The 25,968-nt window shown below is 30.7% G+C and overlaps 2 protein-coding genes across 5 annotated transcripts; one reads left to right on the forward strand and one right to left on the reverse strand.

Annotated features, from left to right (window-relative positions):
• The first annotated feature begins 1,081 nt into the window (after positions 1-1,081).
• On the forward strand, positions 1,082-5,150 carry LOC107074608 (uncharacterized). 2 transcript variants are annotated; one of them, XM_089175276.1, is made up of 2 exons: positions 1,082-2,250; positions 3,868-5,150. In XM_089175276.1, the coding sequence occupies exon 2, from the start codon at positions 3,868-3,870 to the stop codon at positions 4,180-4,182; it is 315 nt and encodes a 104-aa protein (XP_089031402.1). In that variant the 5' UTR covers positions 1,082-2,250; the 3' UTR covers positions 4,183-5,150. The 2 variants fall into 2 exon arrangements, with proteins under 2 accessions (XP_089031402.1, XP_089031403.1); XM_089175277.1 differs by lacking the exon at positions 1,082-2,250 and adding an exon at positions 2,330-3,798.
• A 268-nt stretch (positions 5,151-5,418) lies between these two features.
• On the reverse strand, positions 5,419-25,873 carry LOC107074607 (uncharacterized). Of its 3 annotated transcripts, none has more exons than XM_015336178.2 (8): positions 24,377-25,859; positions 17,455-17,679; positions 16,234-16,811; positions 10,862-11,042; positions 9,860-9,994; positions 8,594-9,083; positions 7,337-7,595; positions 5,419-6,629 (listed from the first exon to the last, which is right to left on the reverse strand). In XM_015336178.2, exons 2-8 carry the CDS (start codon positions 17,675-17,677, stop codon positions 6,264-6,266), a joined length of 2,232 nt encoding a protein of 743 aa, XP_015191664.1. In that variant the 5' UTR covers positions 17,678-17,679; positions 24,377-25,859; the 3' UTR covers positions 5,419-6,263. The 3 variants fall into 3 exon arrangements, with proteins under 3 accessions (XP_015191664.1, XP_015191665.1, XP_015191668.1); XM_015336179.2 differs by lacking the exon at positions 24,377-25,859 and adding an exon at positions 19,287-19,469; XM_015336182.2 differs by having other exon boundaries at positions 6,395-6,629; positions 7,351-7,595; positions 24,377-25,873.
• Positions 25,874-25,968: the final 95 nt, after the last annotated feature.

The following is a 25,968-nucleotide window of genomic DNA, read 5'->3' on the forward strand; positions in this document are numbered from 1 at the left end:
TCTTACAACGTTGTAACGATTGCACTCTAAAAACGCTCTCTTCGTAGAAAATGTATAATTTACTATCTTGTCTCCCGATCTTTTTTTTTAATTTTTTTTTCGTTGGTTCCATTCGTAGTGGTTTAAACGACAACGACGACGTTTAACGACGAATTATGACGATATTATTATTATCCTTTCTTCTTTTTCTGTTCTTTTTTTTTATTTTTTATTTTTCTTATTTCATATGCAATATTAATATTTAGCGATCTCGATCATCGGATACAGGTTTTCCCTCTATTTATATGATCTTGTTTTTAATAATAATAAACTTATATCATCGCGTGTTAAAATTGATCGTGAACACTATATAAAATTATCCAATATTTCATTTATTTTTTATTCGAGAAAAAAAGATAAGAAATATCGTCGCGCGTCCTCGAGGAGAGGCTACTCTAGGGTCCAGTTTTAGTTTTAATCGAATCTGAGACTACGGTTATCGCACATCTGCATCTATACATATAATCTACGAGTATATTCCTCGGGACGTGGTAATTTAAGCAATTTATTCGATTCCCTCAACATCCACCGTACAATGGACCGTCATCAGCCCCTATATCGTTGACAATTACTCTTCACGAGACACCTCTTCATTGGTCTTTCCTAATATCTTTTTAAATAACGTTCAATCATATTTCTACACAATATTCTTTACAATAAAAGGATACCCTTATAATTTCTAATATCGTATAATACAATTTTTATTAGTATAAATTTATTTAATTTTTAAAATTAAATTCCTTTCTTTTGTTGTATTGGTTTTTTTTTCGTTAAATATAACACAGATTCGCATATAAAATAAAATATTTTTAGAAACCTAGCAACCCTAATATACTTAAATATACCAACCTAAATATAGTTATTTATATTATGTTATGTAAAAATAAAAGATCTTTATTTACCATGATAAAATCTAGATACTTATAATACTTTTAAAAAATCGTGAGTCTAAAATGCGAAGATTTAGAAATACTTATTTCAAGATTTACAAGATTATGTGAATACAAATTTGGTATCGAACATTTGAAAAAGACAAATAAAAAAAACACTATGACTTTAGCGAAGTTTCAACAGGATTGGACATTTCAGATAAACTAGGAACATTTGAGAAAAATAAAGAAAAGAAATCTTAAGGGAATGGACATTTCAGGTATACTAGGAACATTCGAGAAAAATAAATAAAGGAAATCTTATAGGAAATCCTTAAAAATTGGAAACAGGACCTTATAGCATCCTACACAGTAGGAAGGCTAGGAAAAGGTATTCATTCTGGTTTATACGTAGCGGGCGTACGGTCATTTCTTTTCTAAAAAAATATATTTCGTTAATATCAAAATTTGTATTTCTAATTTCAATGCTAAATTTGTGCGCCTACATTATTATAAACTCACGTGAAATTTTTAATTTGTGCAGAATTTGATACGAGTATAAGCCCCTTTTGTATTACAACGTGCTTAGTGAACAATAGCGTTAGTTCGTTAACGAATACAATTGTGATTTTTTGAATCGAAATAAGTGTAAAGGATATTTAAAAAGGTTAAAAAAAAGTAATAATTAAAATTCGTGAAATTTATTTCTTTATAACGTGTAGAAGAAATAAGATTTTACATAGGATTAAAAATCAGTGGCACGTGAGCGGTTAGTAGCTAACGGGTTGTAACTAACCGGAAGCCGGAAGTGGTGTTGTTGTTGGTTGACTAGGAGGGTGAAAAGGAAAGAGGTGGAGGACTCCCCCCCACCCCCTGAGTGCAACGATATAACGCGTGTGTGTTGTCTCTCTCCAAAAGTTTTCCCCTTCTCTTTCTCTTCCACGTGACCAACATATGTGGGTTCCTTCTTCGGTTATAGCAAAGTTTATATGAGAAGGTAGAGTATCGAAAAGGGAAAGGAAAGGGAAGAGAAGAGAAGGAAAGGGAAAGAGCGTTGTGTGCACGTGTATGCGTGTGTATATTTGCACGTATGTGCATTATTTGTATATTTGTGTGAGAGAGAAAAGCTCCCTTCGAGCGAGCGCTGCCACAAGCCAGCTGATGTTTTCTGCCGGCTTTACTTCCCTTCTTCAGTTTCTCTTGGACCGTGCCTTCGAGATAAAGCTCAAGCTACGGGTTCCCTCGAGTTGGTTTCTCAGACGTCGATCGGACGACCTTGACCTTTGCGAACGAGGTCTATTGATAAGGAGTCAAATTATACCAATAATTTCTCACTATTAAGGTAAGATATATATCCGATAATTTGACACATTTTTTTGACACATTTGACACGTTTTTATTGAAACAATCATTTTGTTAATATTTTCTTTTTCTTTTTTAATTAATCGTCAATGAAATTACGTCATCTATTTTTCTCAATAGACGAGCTATATGCAATTTTTATATAAAAAGAAGTATTTTCAATTAAAGTTACAGAGTGTTAGAGGGTGAAACAATGAAAGATCAAATATAATTTTTGTTCTCTATTTCTTTTGTTTTCTTTCTCTCACTCTCTCTCTCCCTCTCTCTCTACTTTATATTTTTTTTATCTTTTATTCTCATCGATATTGGATCTCTCTGTTGATAAATTCTTATCTATTGGAAAATAAAAATCCAATAAATCTATCGAATCCCTTTCTTTTATTTCTATTGTCAGGCAATATATGTTCGATTGCAAATAAATATTTTTCACGGAATTATTTTATTTCTGGAAATTTCGATTTTTGTTATAATTAAATTTCATTTGAAGCATTTAATATTTCTGATTTCCCCTTTTGTCATTTATAATTACCATTAAACTTTTGTTAAGTCTTACTGTGATTTTCATTCGTCGTTGGACGAACATCTTTTGTTCGTTTTAAAGCTACGCTTACACTAGAGAAACTCTATTAGAAAGTAACTATAATTGTAAGTGCATTGAAACAAAAATGAATCTAACTAGTTACATAATTCCCGTGAAGTTAGGAGAATTTATATAATTCAAAGTATACGCTTCTAATATTCATATTCTCATTGTTTTATCTAATTCAGTTTGAATATTTTAATTTTGTTTCCTTTAAAGACAAGAAGAAAGTAATAATATTTCTAATAGAGAAAATAAAAAACAATTCGATTGAGAAAGAAGAGTTAAAGAGTTTGAAAAAAACCCTATCCCAAAGTATATTTGTCTTACATTAAAAACATATATATTATTGTTTCTCGATCAGAAATTAATTATAATCCGGCTGCATAATGTCATTCCCACCTTACCAAGATAAGAAACCAGTAAATTTTCTTTCTTTCTATCTCCATCTATCTATTTATTTTCTTTTTCTTTCAATTTCTCTTTTGTTTCACCATCAGTAAAGCAGAAACAGAAAGAGGTTTTCCATTGGGACATCGTAGTTAAGGCGTCGTTTTACCAACGAACAAACCTCCCTCTCTCATTGATCGTTGAACTCTGGTTATACGTTTAGTCGCATTGGCTCGTTTTCTCCCTACCTTTTTGTTTCCCCCTTTCTCTCATTCTATCTCTTTTTCTTTTTGTCTTTCTCTCTCTCTCTCTCTCTCTCTCTCTCTCTTTGTTTCTCTCATTTGTTCGCACGGGGGTGACGGTGAATCTGGTAATCCGAGGGGGATTGAGAATCCTTAGTAACAGTGTAATGCTCTTCGAGTATTGATTTCAGACAAGGAGAGAGTTTTAGGCTTGCATTACACGTCCTACAAACATCAGTTTATCCCTATTTCAACATGATGACATAACTTTCTATCATTTTAATCGATCTTCCACAATTCTATTCTTTCTTAACATGTAACTAATCCAATTTCAAGATAAAAAAGATTATTAAAAGATATTTCTATATTCTATTTTTTTTTTCAGATGATTCCAGATTTAGATAATCCAGAATTTATTCCTATGCCTATAATAAGGGACAAGAATGGGTCAAGACAATGGGATAATAGTTTGGCTAAAAGTTCGCAGCATAAAGATCATCAATCTCCTATGGCATGGTCCAGATTGGAATGGCTTTTATCAGTTTTCAAGGCTAACGGGCAAAAGTGCAACATGCAGACCATCATCGAATCAACTTTTCGCGGAGAAGATTTATTTTATAATAATGATACTCAATCACAAGAAAAATATTCGCGACCTTCTTCATCCTATTCATCTTCTTCTACATCTTCGTTTTCGTAATATTTATTATTGCAACACTCATTTAGATTTAATAACTTATCCTCGAATTATTCAGTCATTATTTTTTAGCACTAAGTATTTCTGAAAACAAAGTATTACCACTAGAATCACCATCTTTGTCACTTTCATCCTCTGATGAATCATTCTCATCTGACCAAAGTCAATTTTGACGTTTTCAAATTTATCATATAGCGTTACTTAAGATACAAAAGACTAGTAAAGATTTTTTTTATTATTGCTACCACCCAAACTGATATTAAATGATTGTATTATGCTCGTATATTATAAAATCCAAAGAATATATAAGTTAATAGTTGTTTAGTGAAAGATCTGCAACACGAATAATACTCGTGATTAGTATAAATGAGTAGAAGAAAGTCTCTGACGTATGTGACTAAACCAAAAACGTTTCTTTGTAATATTTATAAATAGCGGACCAATTTTTTTGCAGTAGCAATTAATATTTTCTTTATATTTGTATATATTTGTCGGATGCATTGTTTATTTTGTTGTATTTCTACCAAATGTTGTTGCACTTCTAGTCAAGTAGACCATGCAATAAAATTAAATTCTTTAGTATAAAGAGAAAGATATTATGTATTTAAGATTATCATTTTGTATTGGCATTAATTGCTGTTACAAAAAAAAAATAAAAACGTGCGCGTTTAATTAATTACAAACGATAAATATCTCGAGAAAAATACTCGTGACACAGGATGTAATAGATTAGGATAGATTTTTATCACTCGTTGAATGTCGACAAAATGTCATGCAGTTGTCTGGATAAATTTTTTTTACCAAAGAATTGTATTCTATTTGCATTTAAAATACAAAATAATTTTTAAGATGTTTACATTAACATTAAACGCTACGTGACCCGCTTTTACATGTACGATTTTAATAATATGTTGTTATGTTGTGTAATTTGGTAGTCATGGACCAAATATAAATAAATCTGTAAAAAAATATGACGTTGTATAAATAGATTTAAAAAAAATTATTTCAACATTTTATTTTGCTGCTATTCCTCATTACGTTTTCATTATATGAATTTTATTTTCCATATGACCCAAAAGCATTTAATTTAAATACTTTAAATATGAACAAATTGTGTGATTCTAAAATTCCGCTGGTTTCTGCAAGTTTTCTATTCATTTCATCGATGAATGACCTTTTTCACGTCGTTCTACCACATATGCCAACATTATAGAAAACATTTGTTACAGTTTGAACACATATATGTTGTTGAATGTGAGAATATATTCATATATTTTTTTTAAACGTATATAACATTAAATCGCTATACTTTCTAACAACTCGAATAAATGTAACATAGTTTTATCGCGTTTATCGATATAAATCTTTTCCTTTTTGTTTTGTTTTTACCTTCTGTACAAAATAAAATCGTGCTAAATCCCAATTAGAGAATTTTTATTCGCAATTATATTACAAAAAAAAAACATGATCGTTCTCTACGACCTAATCGAATGAACACCTACGCGCCAATTTATAAAGCGCGTGTTTTACATATTTATAGCGTTAAATATTAATAATTAAAAATGTACAAGCTATATACAAGATAAATTCTATGCGATATTATCGTACGTCATGTTGACCACCTATTACCAGCAACTTTCTTACGTGAAGTCACAAAATACACTCGAACATATTTTACAATATTTTTACATAGCGCGCATATATATATATATATATATATTGCATGATTCTATACGTATAACATTCATATGTATAAACAAAGTTTCTTATATACGAATTTTGGCTTTCTGCCATTGAAATAATCTGTTTCATTTGTTTAGATAATAAATATTCTATTAGTCACGATTAATTCGATTTAAGAATGAACACGTCAAATCGAATTTATCAAAATTTTGTTTTACAAATGAAATAATATATTAGAGCTTTACTTCTCGAAAAAAATTTCATTAACAATAATTGGCATTGGAAAAATCTTATAAGATATTATTTCAATTGGATATAAATTAAAAAAAAAAGAAATCAAATGAGTATGTGACATGGACATAGATGAGAAGAAAAGATACTTTAGAAATGATTATATACGTTCAGATAAATTCTGTAACAAAGATCTTTTTAAAATCCGGTGCCGAGCCCCCGATATCATGCCTGCAGATATCACCATTGTCCAAATAACTAACATCGGAATTTTTTAGGATACTTTTCAAACTTTCCATTGACAAATTTGGAAACTTTTTTTCGATGGTGGTTAATTTATCGAGATCGTTCATAGAAAATCCTGGTCCAATTCTTTTCTTTAAATGATACGATTGTATACTCGGCTTGGTGTTGATGATAGTTTTATTGATTCTTCTATCTTCCCGATCGATGGTATCGTTCTCTATGATCCTCGGCGTGAAAGATCGCATGCTGACCTTTACCTCGTTGCTTCGCTTCGAGGGCAACAGCTCCACCTGCAATACAGGACGTTCTCACGTTTACTGATTACGTAACCAAAACCAAAGGAAAGGCAAACGAACAACAACAAGCAGGCGATTCTAAACGATCTTCGCGGAATTCTAATTTCCTAAGAGTAAACAGGATTCTTTTAGTTAAATAAATTTTTGTTTTATTTTCGAGTAAAATAAGGAAAAATTTGTTAATTAGAGCTATTCGAGATTGACAACTTTATATATATATATATTTATTAGATGTATATTCCTTCTAGCGTTTAACAATGATATATAATTGTTACATTTGTGAAAAAGTATCATAATTCTTAATATTTTCGATACGTTTATTAACAACTGAAAATTTATTTGTAATTTTGCCGTTGTCTTATAATATTTAAGAGTGATAATTATTTCTAATTATTCTAATAATTTGAAATAAATACATAGTAGAATTTTGAATAAACATTTAAACAAATTTGTCAATAATTTATTCTTCCTTTATTTCTCCATAAAATTCCTAGAGTTTAAATTTTGCAATAATTATTTACGACAAAAGATTAATAGTATTCTTGCTTTTCTCAGATCTTACAAAACTGCAACGAATTGGTTGGTATTTTTCGCATAATTAAAAGGGATATACATGTGCGTATACAAAATAAGTAAAAATTATGATAACAAGTTAAAGATTATGGAGCTGGAAAAGAATGCCGAGATCGTAAAAGAATTACCTTGGTCCCCTTACGTTGAAAGTACTCAAAGTCGTCGTTAGCAACCGTTGTAACGGAGCAACAACTCCTACTCCTGCTCCTACAGGAACTCATAGTGTCGAAGTCTCCGTTCTCTAAATCGCAGCTTTCGTCATCGGACGTCTCGTAACCATCTCCAAGTTCTTGACTATTTTGTCTCTGATGAATACTTTGTTGTTCCCTTCTGTGCTCATCTTTCTTTAAATCGTAAGTTCTTGTATCGAGAATGGGTCGATGATACCTAAACAAAACAAAAAATGATCAAATGTATTTTGTACCAGAGTGTCTGAGATTTTTTTCCAACTATAAAACGGTGTCAAAGTATTCGATGTACAAAATTTAAAAAAAATGTTATACGAACATAGGTTATTTAAATCTTATATTTCGTTTTAATTCAACAATACGTTGATATCGTTTCGTTAGAAAAAATATCGGAGACACCTTGTATATGCGATATTTTTCTCTCTTTTTCTTCCCTTATTTAATTCTATTAATCCGGTTTATAGTTATTAGTGTAAGAAGGAAAGATCAAAAAGTAAATGGAACATAAATGTCGGGTGAAAGCAGATTCCATTAACTTTTGATAATCAAGAAATCGAACAATTATTCTACTTGCTACCACCGTGCAAAACGTTAAAGGAGAAATAAACTGAGGATAGTCACGATTCGAATTACTTACTTTGCTTTCACTTGTCTTAGATACATACACATAAATTTAATATTGTTAAACATCCATAATTGGTGAAGCAGCTTTTTTCTATAAGACTACGAATATTAGATACGATTACGTGTAAGTGCGTTTAATCTAACGCATTAAAATCAGACCGACACTTACTTCGCCATTTTTAGAGTATCCTTATATACACCGAAAGTAGGTAATATCGAATTGAATTGAATGATTTAATGTAAGTTACCAAAAATGGTACTTTATCGAATGTGAAAGCAATCTAACGATTCATTCCAATTTATTATATTAATGAAACTTAAAGAAATTCCAGAGTGAAAACAATATTTGTGATTTTGTAAATGGTTCTTATAATATAAATTTGTACGTTTGAATTATTCTAAAATGATATTTTCCTACACAAAACGATAAGTAGATATATTTAAGTCTAAAAAAGAATTCATTTAAATGATTGAATTATTACAAAAAATAATCAACTATTTTAATATCTTAATTGATTTAACTTCTTTCATAACAATCAATCTATTTAAATACAAATTGAAACAAATGATTACCTCGCATGATCGAAACTCTGATTCCTTTTAAGAGCATTTCTCGCTAATTGCTGTTGTTGCTGTTGTTCTCTCATACCGTTATCCAAAGTGATTACCAAACTATCCAATCCCAAAACACTTCTAACGTGTCTTCGTTGTTGCGGTTCTTCGCATATCTCTTCTAAACTTTTGGCAAATTTTCTTTTAGAATTGGAATCATCTAATTGTACCAAATTTTCCATATTTTGACCGAAAACGTCTGTACTACCGATTTTTCTACGATTTCCAGCTAATTCGTTAAAATTATCATTAACTCTGCATGATCGATCGGTACGATCGTCCATTGTATTTTTCTTCGGTGATTCGTTAAGTCGAATTTCTTGACGTGGTTCGAAGGTCGAACTAGTGAATGATGATAATTCTGCAGGAAGCGAAGCATAGTTGCTGTCCTCGTTGACGGATTGCGATCTTGGATAATGTTGTACGCCCATTGTTATCGTTCCCGTTTTTCCTGAAAAAAATAAAAAAATAAAATCAAATCAAATAAAATTCAACGTAAGAGAAACACGAAGATTTTAGAAAATATACATCTGTCCTACTTATGTGTTTTCCTTTTTAATATAATACCAACATTTATCTCAGTTCAATTAACACATGAGAAACATGAAAGCATTTTTCATTGACTTAGAAACAAATGCACTTTTTTTTTTTTTACGTAAATTGCAACCTTTAATTCACAATACTTTTAGTATGCATGTATTATTAAAAAAAACTGACGAAAAGAAAATAAAAGAAAAAGGATTTTCTCGTTTTACTTTGGAAAATTTTTCGATTAACCAGACCACATCGTCAATTCGTTCAATTTTTTTTCGCGTTATAATAATTAAAGGAAAATTATTATTCGCGAGTAAACTTTTCATTTTTAATCGCGTTTTTTAAATGAGACCTCTAGTATGGTTTCTTATTGCGCGTGCATACGAGGAATGACTTTCAAGGCTGGAATATGAAACGTACGTAATATTCTGATAATTCATTTTCATATTAATGTAGTTATATTATGGAAATGTATGCATAGTTTTTCATATAACGTTCGTATCACTTTTAAACGAAGTTAAACAATATTTTTACTAATGATTCATTAAATTACTTTTCGAACAAATTATTATAAAATTAATTTTATATTCGACATTGATTCAATTCATATTAAAAAAATAAGAAATAAAAAAAGAAAGAAACATTAGAATGTCTCAATATTTGAACATTTTATTCTCAATAATATAATCTTACCTCTATTTTGATGATTGTGCAATCTCCCATAAAGACTTCCGTTTGTCAAGGGAAATTTCAAACCGTGATTTAGGTTCAATTGTAATTTGTATTCCGCGTCGTGTTCAAAGTGTCGAAACTTTCCGTCAACACCACCTAAATAAGAAAATATTGAATTATAACAATATTATAATATTTTTTTGTCCTATTTTTTTCATATTTTTTTTTCAATCAAAGATCACTCAGTCAAAGAATCACATCATTCAGATGAGAAAAGTCAAAAGAAATAGTGTTTCACGTAGACGACGTTTATTACGAACGGAGTATAAGAGTTACACGCCTTTCCCACGCGAGAGCTCGAGCTTAACATGTTTTTTTAAAAGAAATGGATGGAAACCATCTGTTTTGTCGTAGGAACTCTTATGTTACGAAACTCTTATACCAAGAGAGAAACGTTCATCTTATATATTTTCTTTCTATTTAATGAAACGTGTAAACATATTACGGATAGTTTTATTAGAATCGTTTCCCTTAGATAAATTCATCATTGCAAAAATTATTTTTAAAATATAGACTAATAAATAAATATTATATATCATACTACTACCTTTATCTATTTCAATGCTTCTCAAAGTATGATTTTCGTAATATTGAATTTGATGATTCGTAGAAATTTGAACAAACAAATTTTTCGACCCACAACTATAGAAAATATTAATTCAAAATTATTTTGATAACACTACTAATATAATATATGTTCATGAGTTTATGATAATTAAAAAGAATACAGTACAGTGTTTATGCTTAGAGCAACGTAAATTTTTGCTCGTAAAGTAAAAGGGTTCGATATAATAAACAAATATTACAGAAACAACATAAAAATGAATTCAACATTAACAAGGTAATCCACGTAAGTAAATATTGTCTGCGAACAATTACTACTTTCACGATATATAAATGGTAACACAGTTATAATTTTTTGTTTAAATATAAAATGAAAAAAAAAATAAAAGAACCCCATACCGTGTGAGAGTCTTCTCGCATGATCTTGTTTCGTGTAAACTTTGGCAACGTAACGACAGAACATTTTATCGAAGATCGCCAAGAAAACAGGTAAAAGTGTATCCTTAACGAGTGGCAACCACATTGCCAAATTTTGCGGTGTACAAAAGTTTCTCAGTAGACTCGGCTTGATGGAAAATATCTGTAACGTGATAAATGATCTATCGTGTAATAAACATACATATTTACAATTAGAAAAATGAAATTACTACTAGGAAGAGAGATAAGATAGAAAAAAAAAGAAATGTTTATTCGTTCTGATTATTCACGTCGATTAGTACGTACTCAGGCTTGAAATTACACATAGATTTTTAAAATTTATTCTCAACAATTTTCTTTAATAAATTCTTTTCGATGTGATTTTATCTAAAAAGAAAAAAAAAATCTTTCTATATAAGTATATGAAAGAAAAAGAAAGAAAGAGAAAGAAAAAAAAAGAATAAATAAGAACAAACCTCAAGAACGATAGAATTTTGCTTGGCTTTCACCTAGCGGAATTTGTAAGCTTCGAAACTATCGGCTCGGCTAATTAAACGTACTGTTAATTGTAACTTGTGTGCGTGCATACGTGCGTGCGTGTGCACGCGCGTGTGCATAAGGTGAGTGCACGACGTGCGTTTTTTTTACGCGTCGATGCACCCCATGCATCTCTATATACCGTAGTTAGTTTCATTCGTTTAACTACCAATTCAGTCATTTTCTTTCACGAAAACGTAAAAAAAAGAAAAAATATATGTTGGAACGCTAACGCGTGTGTGTACACACAACTTTCGATTTTAGTTGCTCGATTTTGATGGTAATGGTTAAAAAAAAAAAAGAAGAAGGGGAAGAGAAGGGAAGTAAGGGGGTAGACTTGGTCGATGGAGGAAGGAATTTACGGTGAAAACTCGTTGGTCGCGCTTTCAAAAGTACACGCTCGCGGTTATCATGCAATTTTGCGCATCTCAACACACGTCGATGAAAAAAAGAGACAGACAGATAAATAGACAGAGAAAGATTCTTACGGTGAAAATTCAATGTAACTTCAACGATCTCTCTTACTTCTTACAAAATAGTAGTTGTTCTCGATCCTCTCTTGGCTTGAATAAAAGTGTTCTCGTTTCTTATAGTCGAATTCCTTTGATCTCTTTAAGAACAGATCGAATGATGATAAAAAAAAACGATCTTTCTGTAATCCAACTCACGTAATGCGATCTTTTCTTTTCTTTTTTTCTTTCTTTTCTTTTCTTAACGTTAATGGATTTATATCGATTCGATCGATTATAATAATTAAAATGTTTTTTTTTACGGATTAATAATATATGGAACGTTTATTATAAATATATATATTTAATATAAAAATAAAATATATATATATTATTTTAATTAAATTAAGTCTAAAATAAATTTATATAATCAAATTATATATTGATAAATTAATAGAATCAAAATAGAAACATTGCAAAACTTGACATAATTATGACGCTTATTTTGAAAGTGGCCTAACTCCATTTTGCAAAAAAATCGAGATAGCTACCGTAATAGTTACATTTTTACATGATCTTTTCTTTTTGAAGCAATTTGATACAAATATATTTAAAATCATGAAGATATTGTGACAAGAAAATTTGCCGATTAACAGAATGATGAAAAGTTTATTTTGAAAGTGGCTTATCTCCATTCGTCATTTATTATTTTCCGATTGCACCTGGTTATTGTACAACTTTATGTAATGTATTAATAAAGCATTTGAGGTTGCTTATATTCCGAGTAAATATGATAATAATTTATTGTAAATAAAATGAGATAAAAAGATTTGGTAGTAACAAAATTATTAGAAGACGCAATTTTGAAAAGGGTCAAGAATTTTGATGAAGAATCAATAAACTGGTTAAAAATATGTTGGATGCGTTTTGTCAGAAATAAACCGTATCAAATTTTCTATAAGACATCAATGAATGAGAATGAAAATTTTAAAATCCTGAATTTATTACTATGTCGGGGTAGATCAAAAATGTTTGAAAATATTGTATTGATATCACTATATAAAATATCAGACAAATTACAACTGCAAAATTCATAGACATAATTGGCTCATTACGATATATATCACCGGAACATCATGATTTCTTCAAATCCCCTTCACACACACAAAATGTAGATGAGTAGTAAATTGTTTTGTAGGTTATATTTGTAATTTTTGAAACGCATAAATTATTTTTCTGAAATGTTTTAAAGATATGTACAATAAATTGAGTATTGTTTTTTTCTATTTGAAGCATCTTAAATTATGTTGAATGGAGTTAAGTCCCTTCAAAATTTTATAACAAATCAAATTGTTGATATTGACAATGGCCTAACTCTATTCGTGGTTAGAAAACGCATATTATTTACTTAATAATTGCCACTACTTTAAGCAGTATAACTCGTTAGTGTTTTGTACGTATATTTTTCATTGCATTGAAACGCAAACCCTTCAATATTTCGATTCGAACATAAATGGAGGTAGACCACTTTCAAAATAAAAGCGGCTCATATAATTTTTTTTAATTGACATATATGTAAACTTTTAATTATCTCGAAACAACGAACAATTGATTTGCACCATTTTCAAAGTAAACGATCCATATATACTTGTATTTATTTTTTTTTTATTTATAGCGATTTTGTATGTTTTCTTTTTAAAAAACATGTAAATATAATAATATACACACGTCGTACTTATATTATATTATATCGACTAGTTGCAAAATTTGGTCGCTTGGTAACTCGAACGAAACGGAAAGGTTCGCGGCGGGATTATGATCACGTAGAAGAAAATTTCTTCGTATGGGGGAGAGAGGGAGGCTTTTAGAAGGTTGTTTCGCTTACCGTTCGTGTGTGTTGGGCCGATGGTTACGTGAGTAATAGTTAGTCTGGTCCGTGCTATGAAATCGAAACTACCGCCTTAATTAGGGATTGGAACGATTGAAACACGCGTATGTGCAACTCTTCTTAATGCATAGCCGTAAAACTCTCTCATTGCGGAGAATAAATTTTCTTTTTTTTTCATTACATTGTTCAACAATGTGTTTATCCACAATTAAATATTAATTTACATATTAGCAATAAATTCAAAATGTTTATCATTAATACTAATTTATGAATTATTTTGTTCAATATTTTTTAAAGATTTACACAAATATTATTTGAATGAAGATATTAGTAGATAAGAATATTTTGTTATAACATTAAAAGCCAATATATGTTTTAAAAAAACAATATTTAAGTTTGATATACATATGTATATAGCAAACAAATGAGTCAAATTGGCTTACATCAATTCGTGAGTCTAGTGTTAAAAGAGTAAATATTGCCTTTTTCAAGATAGAAAAAATGATCAATGTGTCGTTCGTGACATTGTAATAAGGAAAGATAACGTCGTCTTCGTCACTCTGTTACTGTAACCTAATTGACGGGAGAATTGATTTTTTACGAGATGTAAACAGAGTATGCGTCATGCGTGTAACGTAGCCTAGCATAAATATTCATGAGAAAAGTCAATAACAAGTGAGATACACGAAGATGGTAACAAAGAGAGAGGGAAAGGGGCGAAGGGAAAGAAAAGAAAAGTTTCTTTCGTATAAAATAATTTTGAGTTGACGAGTTCCGACGTTACTCGAATCATAATTGGGATCGGACAATAAGGTCGTCGTCCTTATTAAGTTAACACTTTCGAATTTCGTCGACAAATTGCAACGACCACGCGCGAGGGAACCACCTCACCTCCCTCACCCCTAGCCCTACTCCTCTTTAGGGAGGTGGATATATGAGGGCGGACTTTCACGTTTTCAAGTGGGCTTCCTGTAAGCGATTTAAAAAAATACAAGAAAAGGAAAGATAAAAAAATGAAAGAAGACAAAAAGAGAATGCGAACGAGAAGAAAGAATAAAAAAAAAAATAAAAAAATAAAAATAAAAATGAAAATAAAATATAAGAGAGAAAAAGAAATATGCGTTTCCGGATATCATCGAGGCACGACCGGACTCGTTTCCGGCTTGAGTTCAGTCGCACGAATATCCTCTTATGCTCGTAGTGCGATTCACATTGATAGTCTCATTGTCAGCTACGCAAACGTCTACATGATTGTATCTATTATCTTTCATATTTCGTTATACTTTGCTTGCTTGAAATACGTATATATATATAAATCCTTGAAATGTAATATAACGTTAGAAAGTCGATTTGAAAAAGGAATTAAATATTTTCATTCGAATCAATTGTACTGTATGTGTTAAACTTTTTTGTTGTTATTGAATTATAATTATTAACAAACTGATTAATATACACCATGTATTTAGACGATGTATCTTTCTTTAGTTATAGAAAAATAAAAAACAAGTTAATTGATTTATAATAGTAGAAAGATAGACGTTTATTATGTTGATCGTTAAATTACAGGTTATTGGATGTATTTATATAGCCAACAGTTGCAATCTAGATTGTTATATAGATGGTCAAGTATTCGAAGGGGAATGAAAACTACTTTGTTCTGTTGGATGCACCGTTCCGGTAATCCGAAAAAGTAGAGTGAAGAGTAGACTGACTAATGTAAATTATACAACGCGGTTACGCACGACGTGCCGCATGTAATTTCATAGGCGATCTCGAAACATCCTCCTCGATTGGTTATAATAATACTCTGATGTTTTCACGAGAAACAAGTGGATCGTAAATAAAAAAAAAGATTTAATATTCTTTCAATGAAAAAAATAAAAATATATTAAGAAACACGTTAACAAATACGAAACGTTTAATTCTACCAGTCGTTTGCTTTCTCTCTTTTTGAATCGATAATCGACGAAGGGGTAACAAATTACATCGCCCTAGGCTCGTTTAAATAAATTCGAAAGTATAATAATTAATCCGAATAAGGGTGGAAAGAAAAGAAAAGAAAAGATACATTAGTATTTTTTGTAAATTCTTTTAGCGTTTTATGGAAAGCGAACGATTAATTTGATTCGTGTACACGAATTACGAGACGATTACGTAATGCTTTACTGTTCATCGAATCTTTTTTTCTTCTCGATTATCTCTCTGTTTCTTACTTTTATTTTAACAACTATTTGAAACTACGTTAACGCAATAACCGAGTCTAATAACAGAACCGGTGACTTCTTATTGAAAATTTAACTATTAGATTTCAACGATTTGTAATCGTTTTATCACAAATCTTAGAATAACAATTTTACGTGTAACGATGAATAAGCGCGAATTAAAATACAATCTCATTATTTTTCAATAAAATGAGATTATCTAATTCAATTTAATTCAATTCGATTCGATTTGATTCGATTCGATTCAATTGGACTCACCAATACTGGAAGATGCTCGAAGATGTAACAAACGAATAGAATGCTGTAAACTGTCGATCTTTCGCCACTTTCATCAACGTGAATTTTTTTCTTACGTAGACAAGCTCTGCTATTGGTTGAACCACTGGTGCACGAACCGCTCGATGGATCCCATTGATGAGGATGACATTCGAAAGCACCTGACGAATTTTTCGAACTGGTCTCGGACAAATCCGAAACAGATTTTAATAATTCTGCTTTTGGGGTACGACATAAACTTTTAAATATTGCTATCAATAAACCAATGAGCGAAGCAAGTAATAGCAAACATCTTAGAGAATTGACGAATATTCCATATTTCATGGATACTTCTTGCGGTAGAAATACACATATATCTGGTTCAAAGTTGAGAACGCCTGTTATACCAATGCAAGCGCTTATTACGCTTAAACTGACCAAATGATACTTCAAATGATTTTTTGTTAAATTAAACCGCTCATCTTTGCTCCCTATTGCTGCGAAAATTGCGATAGACGTCAAGGTTAATTCTTGTAGTATGCTCGATGAGTTTAGGATCCAAACTAAAGTTGAACATAATTCTGAAAATATAGAAATATTTTCTCTACGTTTGTTTATCTATATTCTTTATTTTATTATATATTATTTCTTTTATAATATTAATAAATATAACGTCTAGAATATCCTGGTTTATTTTCAACAACATTTTATGAACTTATTCTATAAATAAAAATAAGAAAAAAGTGTTAAACAAACATGAGATCTTAAATGTTTAATTAAAAAGTAATAACTAATATTTTTATTATTATTATAATATATTATTATAATATTTTTCATGTATTATATTATGTCTTGAATAAATAAATCCATTATTTTTATATTTGTTTAAATGTAATTTAAACGCGTTATTTATTTAAACACAAAAATAATAGATTACTTTTTCCTAGATTTAACATTAAATATTATTGTATTTAACATAAGATGTAATTGAATATTTCTAGTAAGAAAAACTTTGGTTATTTGTATGTTTAATAATTTGTAGAAATTATTATATTTAATAATAATAAAATTTAATAATTATATGAAAAACTAGGACATCATCTACGTTATATCTACTAATATTATATTAACATTAATGCACATATAATATCTTTCCTATTATTATATTAAATATTATAGTATATAAGATATAATTAATAGTTATAATAAAAATAAAACCCTTACCTCCAAAATGATTTGCTGGTCGAATTAAAGTAAGGATAGCATAAAATAGTAATCCAAGTTGATGTACGAGACTCTCCGCAATAATTGCCACCGTTAGTACGTCTATTCTTCTCTTCGTCGAGGATGGTTGATTTTGATAGATTAGTAAAGACCAAGAAAGCAAGAGGATACATATCGGCGAACCAACGCACGTTGCCAACCATTCGCTAACCTCGCTTCGCATCTCTAAAATAAATTAATACGATAAAATAAGAAAGAAATAACAAAAAAAAGAAAGTTCAAAGACATATTAATTTCGTTAATTTACGAGGGTAACCACAAAAATTTATACAAAATTCATTCAAAATTAAATTCTATTCGAATCAAGCAAGTGCTATTTTACGAAATCTAACGAACTAAGTAAGCATGAAATTAATGACTAAATTATGAGGATATAACTTTTTTTATATTAACATTAGATTCAAATTACAAGATATTAATATTAAATAAAAATGATAATTATATTTGCGAACTATCATCGTACGTATTAATTAAATATAAAACATAACGTCTTCAAGTATTCTACAATGAAGTTTCGTCAGATCCGTTGTTGTTTCAATGTTAAGGATTCCTCCTTTCGCGTTTCCAAAACGAGAGAATAATTTCTAGTGAGAGTGATCCTTATCTCTTCTATTCGACGTCTTCATCTCGATGAAAGCTTTAGTAATTACCGTGTTTATACGTACAAACACACACACACACACACACACACATATATATATATATATATATATATAGTATTTTTTATAACGTACAAGGAAGAGAGTCGGATGAGATTAATAATATAATCGGAAGTCTTCTTGTATTACGAATGGAAACTTGCATTATAACGGAAACAAGGAAGCACTGAAATCTTTCCGTTTCTCCGTGAAACGCGTTAAATTTCAAGACGGAAGAATACAAGAAAGGGAAGACGATGATGTGTTTTTTATTTTTCACGTGAGATTGTCCACTTCTTTTTTTGCTAAGTTTATTTTTTTTTTTTTTTTTTTTTTTTTCTATATATATGTATATTATATATTATAAATCTCTTGTTTATCTCTCTCCTCTCTTTTTCTTTCACTTTTGGTTCATTTATTCTCATAATGTAACGGTTTTACAACTTTCTATTCCGCGCAGAACTGCGGTCTAATTTATTGCCAAAGCCTACTCGAACTATTACATTTTCAAACGAATACTGATCAACAATTTATCAACGATACAAATGAGCAAATTTCTAAAAAGTTATAATACAATAATGTACCATAAATTATTTCCATAAAATTATACGTATATATATATATATTATATATGAATTTACGATTATAGAAAAAAAAAGAAAAAGAAAGAGATTAGAAAAACGTTTTACGTTTTTAAATCGAAACAAAACGACGGGATAAATAATTCGAAAGTCTTGTTACCGTTGTTGTATTGTTGCTATTATTATTATTATTATTATTATTATAATCATTCGTATTTCGATCGTGTGATTATTTTAACAAGTTTCTGAAGCCTATTGGTGTTCTTCAATGTGAGCTAATAATCATAGTTCAAGTGTTATGCAACATGTTTATCCAACTTGTGTATGATCATAAAACATTCTAGTTTCCGATATATCTTTCTCTCTCTCTTTCGATATCTACCATCCGTGGTAAGAAAATTCAAAGGTAGTACGGTGTAACCAGTATGCTTTTCAATTTCGCGGCACACTCTAAATCCAAGTGAAATCAGCCGTGACAATTGCTACGTGAAACCGGTTTTGAAAGGTGTGTGTGTGTACGTGTATGTTTATATATATTGTAGAAAAAAAATACTTCATTTCCCATAGAAAGATAACATCGATCAATGATGTTGGATCGAAGATCGCACGAGTTATATCCTATATCGATGAAAAATAAATTAGAATGAAGAATTCACGTTAAGGGATTAGTTTCCGGAAGAAGAAAGAGGAATCCAAGATGGAACACGATTCTCGATCCACGTCTCGAACACGACTGATCCGTTATGTTTATATTTACTGCCTGTAATAGTTCTTCCCTCCCCCTTCCTCCCCCTCCCAAGTTTTGATAATTTCACCGACTCTTTTTATTGATGATGCATGTTTATTTCGATGGAAACATATAAATACAAATATTACTAGGGTAATTAAGTTTGTAACATATATTTTTAACTCAGTTTGGTTTTTATGTTAATAATTATTAAATATATATTTACTAATTATATAATATAAAATATAACCTTAACATTGAAACAATATAATATATAATATAAATATATATATATTTAATAATTACATATTATATATGTTTACAGTATAGAAAGATGCAAAATTTATTATACCTTATGCATGCATTTATTTATATTAAACAAAATTTAACAATAGTATAGTATTTAGAATCTTTTACTATGGGGCGACTCAAATTTCTGAATTTATTTTTCCACTAAACAGTATAAATTTGAATTCTTTGATTTACCTAGAACGTTTGTACCATTACTGGTACAAGCCATCCGATAAAACAATTATGCGTGAACCACTGGTAGATACAAGCACTTTAATAAGACAATGTTAAATAAAGAGGATAAAAAAAGATAAGCTTATTCTATCTTTAGCAAATAATACATGAAAAATATACCTTTTCATTAATCGTTAAACGTCTAATCCTGAATATGAAAAATGAATTGAAATGATATGACACTTTCAATTAAACTTCGTCGAAATCAGATTATAAATGTTTTCAGTTGTGAAATCCGATTATTAGCTTTGAAAGATGAATTTTGTAAATCAAACAATAAAAAAAGAAAAGGATTAGGCGCGATCACACGATGTTTTCAAAAGATATTTTGAAGAGAAATAGCAGGGAACCTTGTAAGTTATTGTTAGATTTCTTTCTTCTTTCGAAAGGGTAATCTAAACGGTGGGGTTTAGTTCAATGCATTAAAGAAAATCCGGTCGAAGTCAAACGTATCATCCGTTTTCTTCTTCTAAGGTTTGTGCCTCTCTCCTTATAGGTCAGTCGAACATAAAAAGAGTTTAGTGTAGGTGTATGTGTGTGTTGTTCGTAAAAGGCTCATCGGTATGCGGCTCGGGTCCATCGTTATGGGAGGCGTGCCGTTCGATTAAGTTGGAATGTCGATAGGTGCTGTAGAGTTACCAAGGTCGGGAAGGAAGAAACAGAGAAAGAAAAAAAAATAAAGAATAAAAAAAAACAGAGAGAGAGAGAGAGAGAGAGAGAGAGAGAAGAGAAAAAATATATATTATATATTCAAACGAATAGAAAGAATCTTTTGGAATGAAAATGTCTCAAAGAAAGATTTGTGTAACACTTTTATCCTTTGAATTAAAGGACAAATCACCACATGAACAAAGGATCACACACACATATAATCCACAGTATTATGGGGTAAAGTGAAAATAATTTCATGATTTTCCGTGTCAAAATAGACAAATTGTTAATATAATTGATGGAGGTTGCTTTTTAAGTAAAGAATAATATATTTTATGAAAGAAATATTATTTTAAATTGGTCAAATAACAAATTTGTATAAAAAAGAAATAGGCATAAGTGATATGTAAATACTAATGGGATGTAAGTGAAAAAAGTTTTATAATAACTGTAATAAATAAAAAATTAAAAGAATTTTGAAATATTGAAATAATTACTTTATACTGTTAAATGGATAGATGTTTCCTTGACATAAAATAATATTTCATATAGAATAAAATTTAATTAATTTTGTGAAATATATAAATTTTATGAAAGAAACAATACGCGTGACCTATATATATATGCATTTGAAAAGAATTTAATGAATTGTGAGAGTCGGAGAAAAAGATTGGAGAGCGTTGAAGTATCTAAATAATTGTTATGTACTTAATCGATGAATGTTTTTCCTTGACATATTTTCAATGGGGAAAATCAATTTCGTGAAATGCAAATTGTAAGAAAGAGAGAATATATATGAATGATATTTGTGTATATCTAGGTGAGAAGAATTTTATGAATTTCGAAAGTCGAACAAAAAAAAATTAGAACGTGTTAAATCACATTAAACAATTGTGTTCTATTAAATAGATAAATATTTCTTTAAGAAAAGAAAACAATTAATAAACAAATGAAACATATAAAAAATAAATTAAAAAATAAATTTAATTCGTAAATATATGCAAGTAAAATAGGATGAAGAGAATTCAATACAATTTCAAGAATAGCAAACAATTTTTATATACTCGATATCAAACATATTTTCTACGTTTTTCAAGAAAAAGAAAACAAATATACCAATCATAATTTCGTGAAATAAAAATGAGTACAAAAAAAAAAGAGAGATCGGAGATATACAAGTTTGCGTACGCGAGTAATTAAAAATTATGGATGAAGGTTTGAAAATGAAGCAAACTTTCTATCGAATAAACAAATTGTCTAATATTATAAATAGTCATGCAAAAAGAGAAAGGAGATTAAACGTCCAAACGATATAATATATAATACTCTCCTTAATTATCTCAAAGAAAGTTGTTTTATACTTTCAAACCACGTAGGACATATAATTTTTCGAGTAAGGAAACTTAAACTCGACTTTAATTTCATTAAACGATCATTCATTAATTAAGAAGAAGAAGAAGAAGAAGAGGAAATAAAACCTCGAAGTATTTAACTCAATTGTTTTTTCTTTCTTTTTTGTTTTTCAGTATTTATGATCTAATCACGTTTCTTAAATGATCTCATTTGCTTTCGCAAATACGTATATACTTAAAAGCACACACATACATATAAATATCTGTACACGTGTACATACATACATACATACATACATAAAAGATTATCATCGAAATGGCAATGTCCGCAATTGCGTTATGACGAGGGACAAAAATGACGTTTATGATTATGACCTCTGGTAAATTAGCGCAAAGCTCAGGAGTAATATCGCGATGCATCGCGAGACGACACGTAGAACGTGGTGTGAAAGCGATCTCCCGTGTCATAACCATTGTCCCAGTAAAACTGGATGTTCTAACTCGGTCATGTGAAACTCCGGCTTGGAATTTTCTTTCTTTCTCTCTTTCTCTGTCTCTGTTTCTCTTTCTCTTTAAACTCGTAAATTTGATGCCTACTCTCTCTATTTCTCGTTTTACAGAGAATCGGTGAGTGTTCCTTATTTATTTTTAAAAGTTTTCAAAATAAAATGAAAAATAATATCTTAAAACTAAAGGAATAATGGCCTCTACCTTGAAATTATATTACACCAGTTTCCTGATAGAAAATATTATTGTCGTTGAATTTCTTATTGTTATAAACGTATCTTTATCGTTATTCTTTTTTTCTTTCTCGTTTTCTAGTGTATCTTCCGTTATTTATACATCATCACAGTGTATAAGAATAAAGCCGAGATAATTACTATAATAATCAATCGTGCAACGGACTTAACATAATAAATGCTGCGAGCATTTCTCGAGTAATCACTGATTTAATAGGATTATTTCGTTTCACCGGAAAATACGTGGTTGTGTCGTAGAATAAGGAAAGAAAGAAAAAAAATAGAGAGGAAAAAAAGAATCCTCCTCGATGCGGTCACTCTTTTATATTCCCACGATAAATGTCCTCGCATCCGTTGAACGTGGGTCGTACAATTAATTAATCGTTCGACCGATTTAGATCTTCTATTTAATACCTTCAATCTCGTATCGTATCGACGTATATATAAATAACCAAAGATGTAACTAGGATATATAAATAATTGTAAAAATAAAGAACTTATAATGAATTATTTGAAAAATTAATGTTTTTTGTTTTCTTTCAAAGATCTACCGAATAAGTCGAGCTACTCGATTGAACTGCAACGAATGAAATTTCGGCTTTCGACGATTTCGCAGGGCCACTGCACCGAATTTAACGATCCGAATCATCCGTCGTGATAAAAGAAGACTTGGCACGAGTATCTTCGTGCGATAGTAACCATCCATCGTGTTCTCTCTCTCTTTCCCTCCCTCAGAGGGGGGTTACGATTTGCAAAAGTAGGTTAGAAATACGTGGCTCGAGAAAGTAACAGATACTCGATGATATTCTCAGTGTACTTATGTATGTATGTATGTGCGAATAGAAAATCGCGAAGATTAGTCTTAGCATGTGAACATGTTCGAATCGATAATCGTATTAAACGGCGTTCAAGACTTCGCCGATCGACTAATTCTTCCTTTACTTTTTCTTCTTCTCCTATCGACTAAAGATTCAGGACAAGCTAGTAAGGCTTCTTCTTCTTCCTCCGTGTGTTCTTTGCATCACCAGTTTTTGCGAGGTCCCCGTACTCGAAGAATGCGTCGTGCCAAATTCCTAACACGGCAACGACCCGTCTCTCTTTCTCTCTCTCTCTTGTTTTTTTCTCTTTCTTTCTCTGTCTATGTTGTCCCGTGGTCGCTTTCGAGGCCAACCTGGAACGAGTTTTGCTCGCACGACTTCCAAGGGTTTCCAACTCGAATGATTTCTCGACTTAATAATAAAATCCTAAGATCGTTATTGCAAGGATGGTGATGATGATGTATTTTATGATTTAATGATTAAAAGAATGTGTTAATTAGAAGAATAGAAGGAAAAAAACAAAACCAGAGAAGAGATCGTAAAAAGATGAAAGAAAACGATCTAATGAAGGAAGAGTCATTATTATAATAAGTTAGCGCTCATCGAGTCCTACTCGTTGAGCGAATTAATGGGCTCTCGTTGGTAAATCGCAGACAAGGTCGCAAAGTGGAAGACGTGTCCTTGAGGTCCAACCCTTGGACTCCCTCCTGCCCTTCTACCCGCTTTGGTTTCTTTCGTTTTTCTCAAGCGTGAATGAAGGAAATGAAATTTTTGTCGCCTTCGAAACGCACGTTTAATAATGTTTATTTAAATGATCGTTAAATACTCACTGGCAACTCGGCTGTCAATAACTATCGTAGAATAATAAACACCCTTATTAAATGTAACCGCATTGCTGCTTTTTCGTTGATAAAATCACGTGTGTTCCTTCGTTAATTAATTCTTCAAATGTCGACAGTAATTGCATTTAATTTTAATTTTATTGTTAAAACGTTGTTTTAGCAAATCTGTTACATCCTGCGAACGAATTTTTCTCTTTCTCTTCTTCTTCTTCTGCTTCCTCTTCCTCTTCCTCTTCCTCCTCCACCTTCGTGGTTTTTCACCGTGATCTCCGTAAGTATTTCTCTTTCCTTTTCACAAGCACCCCGGCAATGCGTATTTTCAGATCGACTGTGTATCCTCGTTCCTCGCGACAGTCAGCAGTACCGATTTAGCATATTTACACGTGTTCTAACATAAATCGTGTGTATCTTTTCGTAATCTTCCTTTTTACTCTCATTCAAAATTTTAATTTCTCCCTTTTTTCTTTCCCGCCTCGAGATCGAAGCCTATATTCTCCAATTTTAAAAGCCAATCAAGATGTACGGAATCATAGATACTTTTCCGCACAAATTTGAAAACTATCGTAACTTGTATTTAATCCTACGATTCTACCATTGATAATGATATTTCACTTTCCACAGAGCCCCTTTCATCGTGGAAACATTTCTCATTCGGTGTTTCGTAAATTAAGCGACAATATGGGAAGCAAATTTTCACGTAACCGATGCGGGAACGATGTTGGTTGCGCTTTAATGTCTCTCCGATTAAAAACGAACTGAGATATCCCTTTCTCTTATATTATCTCTTCGACACGCAGTTAACAATTTTTTTTTACGCGATCGACTCGTTATTTTTCAAATAATAATAATAATAATAATAATAATAATAATAATAATAATAATAATAATAATGATTATTGTTTTTGTTGTTGTTATTATTATTATTTTAGTATAAGTCTGTTGAAGAGTAAGAACGCGGGAGCAATATCACCGCGAAGAAGCCCGGCCCGGGACTGACTGTCAGTAGGATTCATTTGGGTCAGCGGCACAACGTAGTATAGCAAACGCTTCGAACTCTCCGCTATACTATCTGTTGCACTCCAAAGTGAAGGTGCTATGCCGTGTCGGTCATAACGGAGCTATCTTTGCGTCACGATACTTCGATCTTTCCCTCGGTGTCCCTTCCTCTATCTTTCTCTTACCCTACCCTACCTTTCCCTTCCCTTTCCAATCCATCCCATCTAATTCTTTTCCATTCCTTCCCATTTTCTCTTTCGCCTTCTCTTTTTTTTTTTTATTCGATTTCCCTTGCGTATTTCTTTTTCTTTTTTTAAACCTTCGTCCATCATATCCCATACGGCAAATCCACGCACATGCTTTGATCGTTCAAGGCCGATCCTCATCGATGCGAACGTTTGCGCTCTTCGATGCCTTGTTTTTTTTCTCTTTTCTTTCCTTATTTTTTTTTTTTTTACTTTGTTCATTCAACCAATCGTTTACTCTTCGTTAGCACTTCGATAAAAATACTTCGATGATGAGGGATGACTCGCGAGGAACCTAGTTTAATAAGTATTCTATATTTTTGAACTCTTCTTGTGAAC

This window comes from Polistes dominula, unplaced genomic scaffold (assembly GCF_049000335.1).
Source record: "Polistes dominula isolate Pdom_NZ unplaced genomic scaffold, Pdom_raw_medaka contig_82, whole genome shotgun sequence".
NCBI classification, from domain to species: domain Eukaryota; kingdom Metazoa; phylum Arthropoda; class Insecta; order Hymenoptera; family Vespidae; genus Polistes; species Polistes dominula.

Bases quoted from the DNA above. Each gene is read 5' to 3' on its own strand.
- LOC107074608 (XM_089175276.1), top strand. From the start codon at position 3,868: ATGATTCCAGATTTAGATAATCCAGAATTTATTCCTATGCCTATAATA.
- LOC107074607 (XM_015336178.2), bottom strand. From the start codon at position 17,677: ATGCGAAGCGAGGTTAGCGAATGGTTGGCAACGTGCGTTGGTTCGCCG. The intron at 16,812-17,454 runs GTAAGGGTTTTA...CTATATTTTCAG, and splicing joins ACCAGCAAATCATTTTGGAG to AATTATGTTCAACTTTAGTT. The intron at 11,043-16,233 runs GTGAGTCCAATT...ATCACGTTACAG, and splicing joins TCGAGCATCTTCCAGTATTG to ATATTTTCCATCAAGCCGAG.